Source organism: Crocodylus porosus, unplaced genomic scaffold (genome assembly GCF_001723895.1).
Source record: "Crocodylus porosus isolate Cpor-Errol unplaced genomic scaffold, CroPor_comp1, whole genome shotgun sequence".
In the NCBI taxonomy this organism is placed as follows: Eukaryota; Metazoa; Chordata; order Crocodylia; family Crocodylidae; genus Crocodylus; species Crocodylus porosus.
The window spans coordinates 12,858,368-12,875,328 of record NW_017728922.1 but is presented as its reverse complement, the minus strand read 5'-3'; the positions used below and the strand labels follow the sequence as shown (position 1 = coordinate 12,875,328).

At 46.1% G+C, this 16,961-nt stretch overlaps 1 protein-coding gene across 2 annotated transcripts in view; it reads right to left on the bottom strand.

Annotated features, from left to right (window-relative positions):
• The window catches only part of ZNF341 (zinc finger protein 341), a 49,623-nt gene that overhangs the window by 5,246 nt on the left and 27,416 nt on the right, over positions 1-16,961 (bottom strand). For both annotated transcript variants that reach the window (XM_019539717.1, XM_019539718.1), the window contains exons 8-12: positions 15,786-15,976; positions 14,644-14,837; positions 4,761-4,969; positions 2,689-2,785; positions 723-855 (exon numbers count right to left, since the gene is read on the bottom strand). In XM_019539717.1, coding sequence (XP_019395262.1) covers positions 723-855; positions 2,689-2,785; positions 4,761-4,969; positions 14,644-14,837; positions 15,786-15,976 — 824 coding nt within the window. The remainder of the gene's footprint in view (positions 1-722; positions 856-2,688; positions 2,786-4,760; positions 4,970-14,643; positions 14,838-15,785; positions 15,977-16,961) is intronic.

Sequence of the window (16,961 nt, the reverse complement as noted above, 5' to 3'; positions counted from 1 at the left end):
CAAATTCTTTCTAAAAGGGCACACTTGAAGACAATGCAACTTCTCCAACTTGCTTGTATTGCTGGTTCTCCACGCTGTGTCAGTGAGCAAGAGGAAAGAGAGAAGCCTCACAACTTCCAACCCAATAAGAACAGAGATGATGGAATTTATCTACAGCTTCCCACATTTCAAGCACTTCTTCAAGTACAAGTGTTCCCTAAAGAGACACTCACACTCAATCAGTGGAACACATTTGGGGGTGTTCCTATTCTCAAGTAGGACATAAAGATCCAAATCACAACTACTAACAGGACTTGCCCTTCCCACTTCTATGCTGTCACTCTGCTTCTACCCTTAAATGTCCCATTTGTCAGCAACACTCTCTCTTGCCAAAGGGCAGACAGATATAATTCCCACTGAGTACTCCTCCACCTCCTTCATTTCTACACGCCTTGGATATGAGCAGGCTGGCCCTGCACTGTAATTTCATTGCCCAGCCAGTGACAGCATGAGATCATCAGCCTGATAATGAGTTTTTTATTACTTTAAAAAGCAAACAGAACCAAAGGTCACATAATATGGTACCTATCTGGGTTAGACTAAGACAGAGTTGCTACAGGAAACAGGTTGGGGTAGTGAATGCATCACTAAATATAACTCATACCTCAGACATCTCTGCCCCTTGAAGGAGCCTCAGTGGGGAGAGGCCTGGCAAAGTGGAGGAGATGCAAGGAAGTACATACCCGAGTGAATGTGGGCGTGTAGCTTGAGGTAGTGCTCCCGGCGGAAAAATTTCTTACAGATCTGGCACTTGAACTTGCCACCTCCTCCATGCGTGGGGAGGTGCCGTCGTAGGTACCTCTCACAAGGGAACACCTGGGAACAAAGAAAAGGAAACGGCTAAGCACCTGCTCCCCACCAAAGAGTGAAACTGTCCCTGTCAGCAAGCATGTGTATACAAGGAGATTTTACTGCCATGAAAAACAAACCAATCCTGTCTAATCAAAAGGGAAGTGTCATGGAGGCCTGCAGAGTTCTCTATAAAGAAAATACATATGCAGCTTAAAGCCAGCTTCAGATCCTAAAGCAGCACAAGCTTGACCCTTGCAAAAATGCCATGTAACAAAATGGAATTTGAGAAGCAACCTCTCCCTGGAAAAAGCCTAGTCCACCCACTTCCAGAAGCTGGAAATGTGACCAGCTGCAGTCTCCATAATACTGCACACTTCCCAATCATCTTCCATCACAGGTTTCCAGAGTATTTATACATCAAAGGATCTGGCATTACCAACATCATCAACTGTGTATTTTACAAATGAGAAAACTAGAGACCACTACAGAAAACTAGAGAAATTAAATGATCTGCAGAAAGTAACACTGCAAATCTCCAAGACAGCTGACCACAGAATCCAGGAGTCCTGATTCCTAGTGCTCAGCTCTAACCACTGCACTATACTTGTTCCAGAAAGAAGCAGCTTAATAACTCCTGTAGGGGACAGTAGCTGCCCACCCCACCTAAATAACCTTCTAGCAGTGAAAGTCCAATGCTGCCATCACTGTCCCACAAAATCGATGGGGGAAACCACACTGAGAGCCCTATGTGAAGACATGCAGAACGGCAGTTCTAAAGCTAACTCTGAAGTGTCCAAAATCCTTACAAAGAGGACAGCTGTCTCTTGGGGGTTGGTGTGGAGGAAGACAACACATAAAAAAAAAAAAAGGCAGATTACTAACCATGGCAGATATGTTTCCCCTTCCTGAGCTACCTCAGTACAAAGTGGTCACTCCTCTGACATTGTTCCTGTCCCCACTACAGGATTTTCACTTCCTTTGCTATAAGAAAGTGTCCAAATTTTAGTCTGGATTTGCAACAACAACAACAAAAAGGAATAGAATTAAAACCCCACAGTTCTGCCTCTTAGCCCCCTGGAGCACAGATCAGACTGTCCCCAAACACAGGCTACCCAGAGGAGGAGTCCAGTGCCAGACATGCTGGTAGGACAGGTTTGCCCTTTCCGTGGACGTGTGGCATTCATCCAAAAGACAGCAACAGGGAAAGGAGACACAAAGAGTTTACCTAGGCAAAACAGATGGGAAAGCAATGCAGGGGCTCCTGAGGGAACCCCAGCCTTGTCAACCACAACCCATCTACTTTGTAGGTACCATCCACATAATAGCTCAGCAAAGGAACAACCTCAAAGTCACAGCAAGGGAGAAGCCAAGGGGATACGAAATAACATAAGTTGCCTGAAACTGGCCTTACTTATTTTGGCCTCAGTGATTTTGGGAGGGAAGAAGAACAAGGCTGATGCTTAATGCTGCAATACAATAAAAAGAGCTTGATTTTGATGCTTAATGCTGCAATACAATAAAAGAGCTTGATTTTGTAAAATGCTGAGCACTTTCCAGTGCCTTTTGCAGCACTGGAATTCAGTACAATGTGGGGTTGAGGAGAGGGCAGAAAAGTTTTCTGCATTTGACCAATGATCAGCAATTGGGGCACAGCAGAAAAACCAGCACTGTGAGAAGGAACATACTCTGCTTGAGAGAAACCAGGGAGCCAGAGGCCCAAGGCATGTTCTCCTCTCTCTCAAAACTTCCTAGAGGACTGAGGTAGGATGGGAATGGGAAGGGCATTGGAGATTCTCTCACTTCCCTCAGAAACTCAAACATCTTTATAGTCATCTCAGGCCAATGGCACCCACCCACCTTCTGGCAGTGAGGACAGGGAAAGTTGTGCGTTGCTGTCTGCAGATGGTGCTCCAGGGCTTCTGGGGTGGAGTATTTATTTACACACTTGACACATCTGAATCAGAAAGGAAAGAGCATGCAAGTAAGGACTGGTCAGGATGGGTACACCACACCCTAGACCAGGGGTCGGCAACCTTTAAAAAAGGGAAGGCTGAAGCAAAGTGGTTTAGCTCCAAGGTGGGACTCTGCTTGCAACTGGCCACTTCTCATGTCCCCCTACTGCAATTGCTGCCACTGCTCACTACTATCGCCAAGTGACATGGGTGCCAGTGGCAATGGACAACAGTGGATTAATTGATTAGAAAAGCGGCAGCTGCAGTTTTGCAGGGCATACTCTCTGGGAGGCCTCCATGTTAGTACCCCACTTCCACATGCCACCAATTCCCCGTTACAGAATGCTCCTGTATGCTGCTGGTCCACCCCAGCTGTTGATCACTACCACGGGGCAGATCAAACTTTTGTAGGCCAGATCAAGCCCACAGGCCATAGGTTGCCAACCCCTGCCCTAGACAGTTATTTGGCATTTACCTTCAGTTTGTATTATAATCCAGGATGTTTTGTTAAAAACAGTAACAACATTCAGAATATCTGGAATCAAGTAACCTCCTTCCCCACCTGTGCTCCCACCTCCATTAATTCACAAGTTCTGATTTCCACTCACACTTGAGCTGGTCCCAAAGCAACAACCAAATCTGTTAAGATGTACCTCCAAAGTGCAGTATCTAATAAAAACTCGTTGTGTGGACACACTTATTTGGCACTCTGAGTGCCCATACAGGGAGCTAGTATGGAAGAACCATTCCATTATAGCTCTTTCAGACCATCTCCCCATTTAGACAAGCCTTTAGTAAAGATTTATTTACTTAAAAACCTTCTTCCCCATTCTGATGAACCAAGAGGGAAAAATCAAATATACCAGACAGAGCTGAGCCCTCCCAGACAATCTGTCATCTCCAATAATGCAAGATGAACCCCAACTCCTCAGCATTACAAGAAATGACATGGGTATCTAAGAAACAGCAGTCGCTTGTTATAACCCTGCATAATCTACAAACAGCTCCAAGTGCATTCCAGTAGAACCATGCACAGTCTACGTAAATATTTCTACAAGCGCTTCTGCAACACTTTAAGTGATCTTTTGCAGAAGTTTACAAAACAGAGAGTAAGTCATAGAAGTCGCACTTCCCCTCCACCCATATATGGATTTTTCCAAGTTGACCAAGTGAATTGTAGTTTGCAAAGAGAGAAAGTGAGATTGCTGGGGAATAACCATGGACATAGCTCCTGTACCTGATACCTAAATAACTTCCAATTGTGTGCCTATTTGAAGCACTTTATTCATGCAGTTAGCCAGCACATTCTCCGTAAGTGAATAGAGAGAACCCTAAGAGGTCACATTTTCACCTGCAACACCCAGACCTAAGGCTCGTATTTTGCTCCTGAAACATTTGCCTGTAACAGCCAGGTGAAAAAACACTCAGCTACATAATGTGTACACCCAAAATTATGTCAGCAAACACAATCACAGGCCCAATTGCTTCCTTTACTATCCAGTCTATAAGGGGGTTAATGCGTGGCACGTAGGCTCCTGCTTCTGTCATGGTGGCCAGAGTCTTTGAAGCAGAGTAGCATGGAAGTGGCCCAGCACTCTATCTAGCCAGCAGTGCAGGAAGTTTGGGCATGCAGCAGTGTCAGAGGGAAATATCACACTGCTCATGCAATAGCAACAAGGTGGGGGGAAACTTGCCTGCTCAGTGGCAGCAGTGGAAGAAAGCTCATATTGATGGGGATGGGGATGGGGATGAGGAAGGGGTAGGGGCTTGTACTGTTCACATGGCTGCATATGGCAAGGGTCCTGGGATCCCATACAGCATGTAGCCCCAGCAGCATGCAGGCTCTGTGGTATGCAGCCTAGCCACTGTGAAGCTGGACACGCTTGTTCTACTGCATTGTAAGTTCATGGTCTCAGAGAAAACACAATCAGCCTGCAATGCCAAGCCTGGTAATTTCTGGTTTGATTGTTACTGTACTTGTATATGGCCATGTCCTTCTTGGGGCTGTGCTGGGGCAGCAGGCTGTGGGAGTACTGGTGGACACCCAGTTCATACAGGGAGGGGAAGTCCTTGCTGCACAAATGGCAGCGATAACTCAGCTCCTCCTGGTGGCTCTTGATGTGCTCTAGAAAGGACTCCAGCTTCTGGAATGTCTGAGCGCAGCTTTTCACCACGCATTTGTACACCTGGAGGAAGAGGAAGGGGGACAGGGGCAGAAAGAAAAACTGTTAGATCAATAACAACTAGAGAGAAAAATAGTGTGAATCCTCTGCCAATTGATGCAGTAGCCTCTAGTTTGAAGGGCAGAAGGCAAGAAATCAGGATTCCTGGACAGTAGTGCTGGCTCTGGCACTGCCAACTTCAGCAAGTCTTCAAAAGCATAAGTACTTTAGGAGTATGGGTTTCATTAAACCTCTGGCACTTGTGCTCCTAAACCACCTGGGGTTTTTAATAAATCCCACCTGTAACCTTTGCACTTCAGTTTTCTCCATCTGCGGAATGACATTTACCAACTTTGGAATGAAGCCAGGTGGCTTTAAATTACCCATGAATTACAAATAAAGGAAATTTCAAGGGCACAAACAGCTGGAAGATACCTACCTTGAATGAATTTCTGCTGGGATTTAGGAGATTTATGCCTCTTTCCATCTTGGAAAAGCTCCCCCACCTAGATACTTTTTTCAAATTATCACCACTAATGTTGACCTCTGTCACTGGGGACCTATGGATTTCCTTCCATTTTGGATTAAGCTAAATTAGCCTGTGTATTTATGACAAAAGCAGCAATTTCAATTAAAGCAGGGTCTTACCCAGGCCCTGTTAACACAGAGTCAATGATTACAAGAGCACTCCAAAAGCAACGTGTTAGCTCAGCCCTGCTCTTTAACCTGCAGTAGGAGCACAAAAGTGTTAAAAATGCTTGGTTCTTTTTTCACTGTTTCTTATAGTTGGGAGGGGAAGATTTTACATAATACTGTAATTATTTCAATGTCACAATCACAGTGTAACAGCATTACCAATGCTGTTCATTATAGGTCCAATAAAGGCAACAGCATCCCCTTGCAAGTGGTAAAGTGAAAGTTACTTGCACTCTTCATTCAGGATAACTTTCACCAGCTGCAGAGAGCCATGAGAACCAGCCACCTCCTAGCAGTCAGCCTAAATGGGGTGATGCCCCCTCCCCAGAAAACACTATCACTGACATACAATGCTAAGAAAGACTCATCTCATTAGCTGTCACATCTGGCAGCCAGACTCTGTAAGTGGGCAGACTTTCAATACTGTGCCTGAGACTAGAGTGGACCTACAAGCAAAGCAACATCTCCATGTACCTTCTTAGGACCAGACCCAGTGTGCTCATTTCTGTAGAGACATAGAAAGTCCTAGTCTTTGCTCCAAAAACATCATAAATGAACATGATAAACCAAAGAAAAAAAGGGTTAGAGACTGGAGTTGTTGGGGCTCTCCTAGATGTTGCCTTGGATTATACTTCAGAGCAGTAGTGTAAGGCTGGGCAGGCAAGCAAGCCAGGTGCCTTGGGATGGGGAGGGGCATGATGCCAGAAGGAAGCATGGGCACCTCACCCTCCTGTGGCAGCTGAAAAGTAAGTCTATGTGATAAAAACACTTGCTGAAGGCTCTATAAAGATTAGACCAAGTGTTTTTTCTGTATTTGTTTAGATATTAAGCTATAAGTTGTTGCTAAAAGCCTAACAGTAGTTTAAAATGTAGTGAGGCCTTGTATAAAGTAAGGCCTAGTAAATTTAGCAAAGCCTAGAAGTAGTAAGGTCCTGTGGTGCAGTTAAAATTACCTTATCAAAGGAATGGAAGGCTTGTACTGCTATTGGTCAGTCTAAGGACAGTTGAAGAAAAAGGAATCTAAGTGGTTGTACATTATCAGTGTCTTTCAGAATCTATAAATTAGCTGAAATATCTGGAAACCATTCAGAAGGAAGATGCAGCTCTGTGAAAAGGATTAGTTAGCTGTTGCCTGGATCAGTGAGCCCGTGGACCTCAAGGAGCCCAAGAACTGCATTCCAGGGTCCTTCCCGGCACCCCTCAGACAGCTTTGTTCAGGGACACCTGACCTTGCTGAACTTTGTGGAAAGAGAAGCTTGCTGTGTATCGGGCATCAGAGGGACTGCCGACAAGTTGCCGTAGCGAATTGCTTTTGTCTGTCATCGTCTATCTTGTTACTACGCGTAGTTGTGTTTTTCTTAAGACAATAAATCTTTCCTACCTTTCTACCCCTGACCACACTCTCAATCTAAACCCTCTGCAGGCAGCTGGGACATAAATTGGCATCACGAACAGGTTTGAGAGGCTTTGGTCTGGAGAGAAATGTTGGAGGAAGGGAGTTGCATGGGCTCCATTAGTGGCTTTGCTTAAGGTGACAGGGATGGAGAATCCCTGGTGAGATCAGGATAGATTGAGATCTGCCTGGAGTCACCCGGGAACTGTACCTGATCATTGGGCTAGGTTTGCTGCTGCTGCCTGGGGTAAACCCAGGAAGGGGTGCCTGTCGTGGCTGCTGGCCACATGCCTGCAGTTAGGGGCTGAAGAAGTCACCCAGCTCTGGGAACAGGTCACCCGGCTGATTAAGAAGTTAGAAGATGTGAGAGATTCCAACAGCGTGGCGTGCAAGGCGGCGCGGCCTGCTCAGAGCCATTTGGAGACTTTGGAAAAGAGGGAGGGAAAAGTTATGATCACGTGTGTGGCCGCTTCCCTCCAGAAAAGGGCGCAGTTAGCACAGGCTGTGGAGCCATCCTTCCACCAGATCAGACAGTGTCTTTATGGGCAGAGACTGGAAGTTGAGCTCTGGGAAAATGGAGAGGAGGAGACTGATGATGAGCCTGGTGTTGAACTGCCCCCTTATGTCCCTGCCCAGAGGGAGGAACCTAGCCAGGTCTTCCCCATGGTAGTAACCCATTCAGGGCCGCAAGGAGGGAATCCCCGAATAGAGCTACGTTCATTTACCCAAGCAGAAATAAGAGATATACAAGAACAGCATAAGTCCAAGCCAGGAGAACCAGTGACAGACTGGCTAATTCGAATGTATAGTGAAGGAGCTTCTGCAGTTTCAGTGAGTAGAGCCGAAGCAGCCCAAATCATTCTGCGCCCCGAGCTCCAGTTAAATCAGTTTGCAGGAGGTGATAAAAATGTTAACTTGTTTTCTACTGCGCTCCAAGCCACTGCAGCCAGTTATGGTAATATGGAAGAAGAGCTTAGCCCTGCTCCTTGAGCATGGGTCAATTTAGAGGAGGCTGTCCACTGCTTGTCTCAATTGGCGCTAACTGAGATCATTCAGTAAGAGATGCGATTCGGCAATTAGTGCAGCTTCTACCCACTTTGCAGAAGCCAGGGCTGGCTAAGCCAACACAAACTGCCAAGGCCATGGCAGTAGCATCAGTGAAACCCCCTCATCCCCCCGAATTGTTGGAAAAAGCTGGAGAAGGCTGCCCCAAGACCCTGCAAGCAAAATTGTGGAAGGACTTGTTATCTGCTGGTTTTAATACAGTGCAAATTGATGGAGTGCCCACCAATGTTTTGTGAGGGCTGTGGGCTAAACACTACAGTGAAAAAGCAAGCCCAAAAGCGAGCCATCAGCACCACCAGCAGGGTCACTGAAGGGATTTTCTGCCCTGAGGGCAGAACTGTTGACATTGACTGGAGCCTGTGGCAGAAGTAGTCCTCAGATGCAGAAGGAAAACCCCTTGGATTCTGAAGCCAAGGCTGGAGAGGGGCGGAAGCCAGGTACGCTCTCTTAGAACAGATGTTGTGTGCAGCAGCAGCAGCCCTGAAAGCCACAGAAGCGCTGAGAGGAGAATTGCCCACAGTTATCAGTACTCCGATACCTATACTCGGAATGACTCTGTCAGACTGCCAGCTACCACTTGGGGGGAAATGCCCAAGATACCATGGTCCAAAGGTGGATTTATTTACATTCTGAGCTAAGTCCAATGAGTAACCCTGAAGGGATGCCTTGCATTGGTTGAAAGTCACAGAAAGTACAATTAATGTTTATCCTGATCAAATTAGCTGCAGTGAATCTTCACCCATCAAAGAAGGACCTCCTTTCTCGCCTAAAATGGAGACCTCAGCTGATGTTGAAGTCTGGTTCACAGATGGGTCTGCTCGAGGTCGTGCCTGGAGAGCAGCTGCCTGAAGGATTTGAGATGGCAAGCAAGTAGTATCACAAGGCCTTGGAAAAAGCGCACGGTATGCTGAGCTCCAAGCAGTGCTCAGCGTAGCTGTGTAGGAATTAACAGAAGGTCCACATCCTAAAAGGCCCATCTATATTTATAGTGACTCCTGGCTGGTAGTAGAAGGATGTACTAAATGGCTACCCCTGTGGCATAAAGAGAACTTTAAATGGCAAGGACAAGACATTTAGAGTCATGAAGAGTGGAAAGCCTTATACGAGTTAGCTCAAGATAAGCTTCCTCTGCACATCCGACATGTGAGTGCACCACATAGAAATAAAGCAGGGGATGGCCCGGAGGCAAAGGAGAATAAGTGAGTTAATCAGCTAACAAGAAAGAAGAGCGTGGAAACCTTGTATGTTGAAGAAAAAATAAAGCAGCTGGTCCATTGTTACCCAATTCCTCCTCCCACTGTACACCTGGAGAACGAGCTGCAGAATGGCTACATCAACAACACGGGCACCCTGGGCATGATGGAACCTCCCACTGGCCACATCTAGGGGCATTCATGTAACTAAGAAAGAAGCACAAGAAATAGTCAGCGCGTGCATCACTTGCCGTGCAGTAAAAATGCCACTAAAACCCTAACCAACTGTCCCGTTGTCATTACGCAAAGGAAAAGTAGCGTGGCAGGTATGGCAACATGATTTCATAGGCCCCCTCCCTCAGACTTCCTGAAAGCGACAGTACATGTTTGTAGCTGTAGAAGTTGTCACAGGAATGACGTTTGCCTGTGCCTCAGCAACAGCTACAACCCAGGACACTTGTGCAGCACTGGAAACTTTGCTCGCTGTGTATCCACCACCTATAGAAATACAAAGTGATAACGGCCCTCACTTCCGCAACCATCTTGTGTATGACTGAACTACCAAACATAGCATGTTATGGACCTATCACATCCCATACCATCCGCAGTCTAATGGATTGGTAGAGCGAGCCAGTGGCATCCTCAAATGTAATTTGTGGTTGGCCGCTGGCCCGGCTCTTAAAGACTGGGACTTGCACCTGGATTGAACTATCAATTGGGCCAATAACCAACCCCGTCCAGGAGGTAGCCTCATGCAACAAGCCTTTGGATTGGGTGGTCCCTGTGAGCCAGCAGTAAAGCGCCCTAGGGGTAGTGACCCGGGAAAGCTCCAGGCAGGAGATCAGGTAGTAGTGAAACATCCTCAGGGAGATAAATGGGAGGGGACATTATTAGCCAGAGGTATGCATAATACATGGTGGGTATTTAACTCAGATTCACCTAACAGAAGCCAAGCTCCTTGTTGTCTTGTTCCTACAGATTCGATCTGTCCACAAGTGCAGCCATAACCATTCCCAATTCAGCCTGCCACTGAAGACGCGTCCCACTCTGTCAGCGGTCTAAATCCACTGGCACCATGAAGCGGTGAACTGTTATGAATGTACTCTTTTTATTAATGCCTTATTGTGTTTCCTGGGTAAGGCATGTCTACTATCCTTCTTATTACCCAGATATTAATGAACTTGCTCCTGAAGACCTCAAGGAGTGGCCTGACCCTGTAGAGCATCCCCCAGAAACATGCTCAGATGGCCTTCACGTTGTCCAGCTGCAGTATCCATACTGGAAGAAACCCGCCACCCCAGAGCAAGTGAAGTCCTGGTCTCTGAGTAGAAGAAACTGGATAGTTGACTGGCAAGGTGGTAACTGTCAGTGCACCTGTGGCACCAGTTATTATCTTGGGTTCATTCCCTACCTGAAGGCTGGAATGGCTGACTGTGGGAGGGGAGAGGAGGTGATTGTTGTAGCTCTGCTCATTTGGGAATTTGTTGTTACATACTTCCTGAGGGGAACCCTGTTGAGCTCAACGCCCCTGAGTTTGTGTCCCCAGTAGTGCATTCTGCATCTGTTCAGCCTCTCAAGCCATTGCGTTTATAGGAGAATCTGCCCCCTCTCATTCCTATGGCTGATCACACCCTCCAGCGGTGGTGTGAGGCCCACCAGGTGAGAGAGCACATTACAGGTTGAAACAAAGTTATTACATGGTTTGTGAATCATACCTACACAGAGGCATGGTGAAATACAACCAGGAGGCGGCTGTATCTGCAAGTCTCTACCACTTATCCTCATTCGTTCATACCAGTGGGATTCCTAAAGCAAATCAGTGCTATGATTCTGCCAGGACAATGCCATTTCATTAACCCAATACAGCATCGTCCCCATGAGCGGCAGTGTGAGAGCTCTTTCACTCTCTGGGAGGTGAAACTCCCCGAGAAGGCTCCCCGAGAAGGAAGGATAAATGTGACTTGTGAAAAAATGGGGTGTTCACTACTATCTCTGGCCGTTCTCCCACGAGAGGCCCTGACACCACCTGTGTATAACTCCACACCCTGGTGGAGGTCACAAGTTAAAATCCCAACCCTCCTAAATGCTTCATTGTTCACTGCCCGAGTGTTGTTCAGACCAGAACAATGGTATGTCCCAGCTACTTTTCCAAACTATTCAGCAGGAGCCCAGGTAGCTGAAGGGTTGCTTAGATGGAAATAGCCAGTCATTTTCCATTCCATAAGTGCACTTAAGTCCCGCAGACACAGAGATATTCCAGGTTATCTTTGGAACAGACTTAACTCATCTATGAATATATGAAACTTGGATAAATCCCAGAAAAACACTGAAGGAGTAGCCAATCTCTGACAGGCAGTAGGGCTATTCACTAGAGGAGGTACGCTCGAAGGAAAAATGTTAGAGCACACTGATGAATTGCTAACTGATGTAAGATTAGAAACAGCTCATCTTGCCCAGGTCATGATGAACACTGATTTTAAAGCAGACAAAAATCAAACTTGGAGTACTGCTTGTGCGCAAGTCCAGTTATCATTAAATATGTATTTTTCCCAGGTAATAAACAATGTTAAAAATAGCCCCCTGGCTTAGAGCATCGTGGGATGCTTGCAACATTTAAAGAGAGATACCCCTATCAAAGTACCTGGGTTACTACTTGGGAAGGCTATGATAAAGGAAAACATTCATTCCCGGTGCAGGGGATAAAAGAGGGAAACTGAACAACTGCTTATTTGCTAAGCACGGGGCTAGGAGGAGGATACCTTTGGGACTGGAATTTGTATCATCCCATATGAAAAATAGTTACCCCTAATGGCCCTCGGTATGTGGCACAGTCCCCCTCGGTTCAAATTATCAGCACCTTAATTGCATTAGAAACCCTATGAAGAGGCTGGCCTCTCAGCCCACCTACCATGACCTGCGAATACAAGTTACCTAATGTGTCATATGTAACAATAGGCCAACATGTTTGTTGGCAGGGACCAGGTCATTTGCTGCATGAAAATGGTACCACCTGGACCTTGTGTAACTGGTGTTGCTTAGGAGCTAAAAGTAGAGCCATTGCTCTACTGCAATTAAGTAACTGCACAATTGCCCTAAAATGACCAGAAATTTCCTCTGAAACTATATCTCTCAACTTCACAATACCCACTTCATGGGTATCAGAAATAAACATGCCACGGTTAAAAAACTGCAATAACATGAAAAATAAGCTGCAAAGCCTTGAGACAAAGGCTCAGCAAGGCACTCAGTTGGCTCTCCTTGCTCGAGAGGGTGGGCGAATCACCAGTCTGGCTGTCAACATGCCCGAGCCATCTAAATGGTATAATGTAATCTGTGCTATTCGTGTGTCACCACGTGTCACCTCAACTATGCGGTTAACTATCTTGAGCATCATAGTATTCTGCATTGCCCTAGTGCCAACCGCTAAATGGTGTTTCAACCGTTGTTGTCATAAATATGTTCATGCTATGCAAGTTAAATTTATAGATCCCTCCCTATTTCTTGATGTAGCGCATGTGGCTTTGGCATCTCAGTTGTAGCTATCATAGTGCTTCAGCAAGCAAGAGGTGGAGTGTGGCAGCTGAAAAGTATATCTGTGTGAGAAAAGTGCTTGCTGAAGGCTCTATGAAAGAAAAAAGAAAAAACCAAATGTTTTTCTGTATTTCTGTAGATATTAAGCTATAAGTTGTTGCTAAAAGCCTAATAATAGTTTAAAATGTAGTGAGGCCTTGTATAAAGTAAGGCCTAGTAAATTTAGCAAAGCCTAGAAGTAGTAAAGCCCTGTGGCGCAGTTAAAATTACCTTATCAAAGGAATGCAAGGCTTGTACTGCTATTGGTCAGTCTAAGGACAGTTGAAGAAAAAGGAATCTAAGTGGTTGTACGTTATCAGTGTCTTTCAGAATCCATAAATTAGCTGAAATATCTGGAAACCATTCAGAAGGAAGATGCAGCTCTGTGAAAAGGATTAGTTAGCTGTTGCCTGGATCAGTGGGCCGGTGGACCTCGAGGAGCCCAAGAACTGCATTCCAGGGTCCTTCCCGGCACCCCTCAGACAGCTTTGTTCAGGGACACCTGACCTTGCTGGACTTTGTGGAAAGAGAAGCTTGCTCTGTATCGGGCATCAGAGGGACTGCCGATAAGTTGCCGTAGCGAATTGCTTTTGTCTGTCAACGTTTGTCTTGTTACTATGCATAGTTGTGTTTTTGTTAAGTCAATAAATCTTTCCTACCTTTCTACCCCTGACCATACTCTCAATCTAAACCCTCCACAGGCAGCTGGGAAACCTCCCACCCCTCCTGGCTCCAACTCTGGCAGGGAGAAGGCACAAAAGTGGATGCAGTGTGGGAAAATGTATCAATAACATTTCTGGGAAATGTAGTTTTTGCTTGGGGGAGATGTTACCTCATTTTTTTACTCTCTAAAACTGTTGTTTCCTTGGCTGGTAGACAGGTATGTTTGTAGCAAAAAATTAGCTGACATCTACCCTTGGCAGCAAACCTCTAGCTGCTGCTCCTGGGCTATCACCACTGCTTCTTCCTTCCTTGCTGCCAGAGCCTCCAGAGCCAGAGGGAGGCTCTCCAAGGAAGGGGCAAGGGAAGGAGGGGGAGGCAGGACTACCCAGGGTACAGTACTGGTCAGTCACAGGTCTGCCTTAGAAAATGCACTGACACATTCCAAACCAAAGCAGGGAAAGCCAATGAGCAGAGGTGCACCAGGCAGCTTTACAAATGCAAGCACCATGAATTATTGTTTCTAACAAAGATACAAAGAACCATGAATGCTTTATACAGCAAGGCATCTCCTTATACTGGGGGGACAATCAGAACTTTTTAGGCTTATCTCATGGCTAACTGAGCCCTAATTAAGCAAGGCCCATTCAGAACCAAACTGACATCCTCACAGTGTGAATACACACAATGATTACTAAGGGTAATCGGCCCTGGATTTTACTCCACAGTAAATATATTTAACAGTAAGGAGCAGACACATGACCAACTGTACCAAGCACTAGGTGCTACTGAAGTGCCAGGCCAGTAGGTGGCAGGGAGCCTGGTTTACTGAGTCTATGGCTACCAAGGGTAAAACTGATTAGGGGTGCAGGTACACATTCTGCACACTGAGGTAACATACTGGGAAAATGCTGTTCCTCACTTCATGGGGACAACTTTACTCTGGCGTGGAGTGACTTAAACCAATCAAGTCACAATGTAAGACTCTGCCTTGTTTGTCCATTTTACTTTTGCTATGGACTAAAGTCAATTTACTCGGTAAATATGATGCGTATTCATGCCCTCAACCCTGCTACCAATACTTCCCCACAGACATCAGGCATCCGCCGCTCATCACCCACCTGCTCATTCTTGTGCTGTGTCATATGTGATTTGAGCTGGAAGTAGGTGTTGAATTTACTGGGACAGAACTGGCACTGATAAGAGCTGTCAATCAAGACAACCTGTTTGGCTTCCAATTTGCCAGCCTCGCTCTCTTCTACAGAGGCTATGGCCTGAGGATGTTGCGGAGGGTTCCTGGATGCCTGGCTTAAACCTGAAGGGCAAAGGCAGAGGGAGAAAGTCAAAGACAAAAGGCAAACTGAAGCATTCTTGAAGGTAGTTTTAGAACCACTTTGAAAATGGACTAAAGCCAGGGCTCTGCATTGCTGTACAAGTGCCCAGTTTTGATTTCTGATCCCACCTGCCTGCTCCCCTCCAAACTCAAGTCTTTCAGCTAAGTGAATTAAATCAAGGGACCTGATTATATTGGCGGTCTTCTTGTACCCATTATTACTTGCAGTTCTCTCAGAGATATACTGGGTGTCTCATTAAAAACCTGCTCCAAAGAACCAACAATTTAGGGCAGATTCACTTGCATCATTAAGGCATTCTTAGTGCAGAAGCTGCATGGCGTTAGCTAGCCAGCTGACATATCTGATTCACTAACTGCCCCAGCATCAGCATAATTTAGAGTAACATTCAAGCTAATCTAATTTATAGATGCTAGCTGTTTCCCTATGGGACCATCTATCAGATGAGGATTGGGTAGCTATAGCTTTTTATGACTACATGCCAACTAAGGATTTGCAGCACTGAGTTGTACTCCACTCCACCCCATAACAGAATTGGGGAGTAATTATTAAATGCCTCAGCTATGCCACTGTATGCCAGTGAGAGCTCCTCAATGCTAATAGCATTTTCATTGAGCCAGTCAGGACAGATGCCACCACTTTACCCGACATAAGTATTGCAAAACAGCCAGAAGAGTTAGAATCACAATTAGATCAAAACCATATTCTGTACACTAATATATTAGATGCTGCTAAACACTCATATCCAAGTTGTGGAAGCACAAGCATTAACTCCAAGGAAAGCTAACCCCCTGCCTCTTAATCCAGAAGGACAGGGGGAAGAGGTTAGGAAGGAGCTGGAAATAAACGGTGTTTGGTGTTGCTGGGAGAAATACTTTGCCATCTAACAGTCACACCCACATGCAGCGAACCTGTATTCTCTTCATCCTCCTGCTGGTTGGGATTCAGTGCCATGACCTGTACTGTGATAGAGTTGCGGGAGATGGTGCATCCAAGTCCTGGAGGCCACACCTTATGAGTTTGCATGTGCTTCTTCACATTAGATTTCTGGGCGAAGGCTCGACCACACACAATACACTGGAAAGGCTTCTCACCTGTGTGACTGAGAGCAGATGGCAACATGTCAACAGTGAGCAAAGACTGGAACAGGCAGTCTCCAAATGAGCAACCCAGTGGGCAGCTGACCCAGGACCAACCTGAGAACCTCTCTGCTAGGGATGTGAAAGGTTAAACGATTAATTATTTAAAAGACAACCTCACTGATAACCAGTTATTGTTTAATGCAGGGTGGGGGAAGCCACTGCAATGCCCCAGCAGGAACCAAAAGGAGCAGGGCAGGCAGGAGAAGAGAGAACTGGGAAGGGATAAAGGAGACTAGCACTCCTAGCCTATGAGGTTAAAAAGGAAAACAGTGCAGCCCAATGATCCATCAATTAAGCAATTAGCTGCTCCTTCACAGGTACTCCCTACCTTCCATCTTGGGCTGTGCTGTCTAGCTGGGTTTGCCACTGTCTCTTCCCGCTACTGTCAAAAGGCCCTCAGTTATAGCCCAGGAATACAGGGGGTAGGAGTGGGAAAGGAGGAGCTCTGTATCTAGCACATTTTTCTACACTGACCAAACCTGCCACTTGACTTTGTTTCCTTGGCTTAAAATAAAACGCCCTCCTAACCAGGAAGTATACGCGCGCACGCACGCACCCCTCTCCCAGCCTGAATAAACCAATCTCAGCTTGCAGGGAGGGAGAACTTTCCACTACTCCCTCCTTGGCTCAGGATCAGAAACACCATGTGAGGACCCTCAGGATGGTCTTGATGTTTAAAAGAATCAGGCCAATAACGTACTGAGGTTTTTAATCTCTGCTCAGAAACTGAGATTAGAGATTTCATCCTTTTGGGTTAGGGACAGACATTCAAAAAGCCTGAGCCTGAATTGATTCAACTTTTGCAGGTTAGTCTAACGTGGCTAGGCTGAACCACTTTCCAACCATATAGACAAACCCTTTGGACTGAGGAAATTCAGGGACATGCCTGCAGTGGCTCAGGCTAGTTGCCAGAGGGCACTAGAGCAGCTCTCCTGCCCTTGCAGA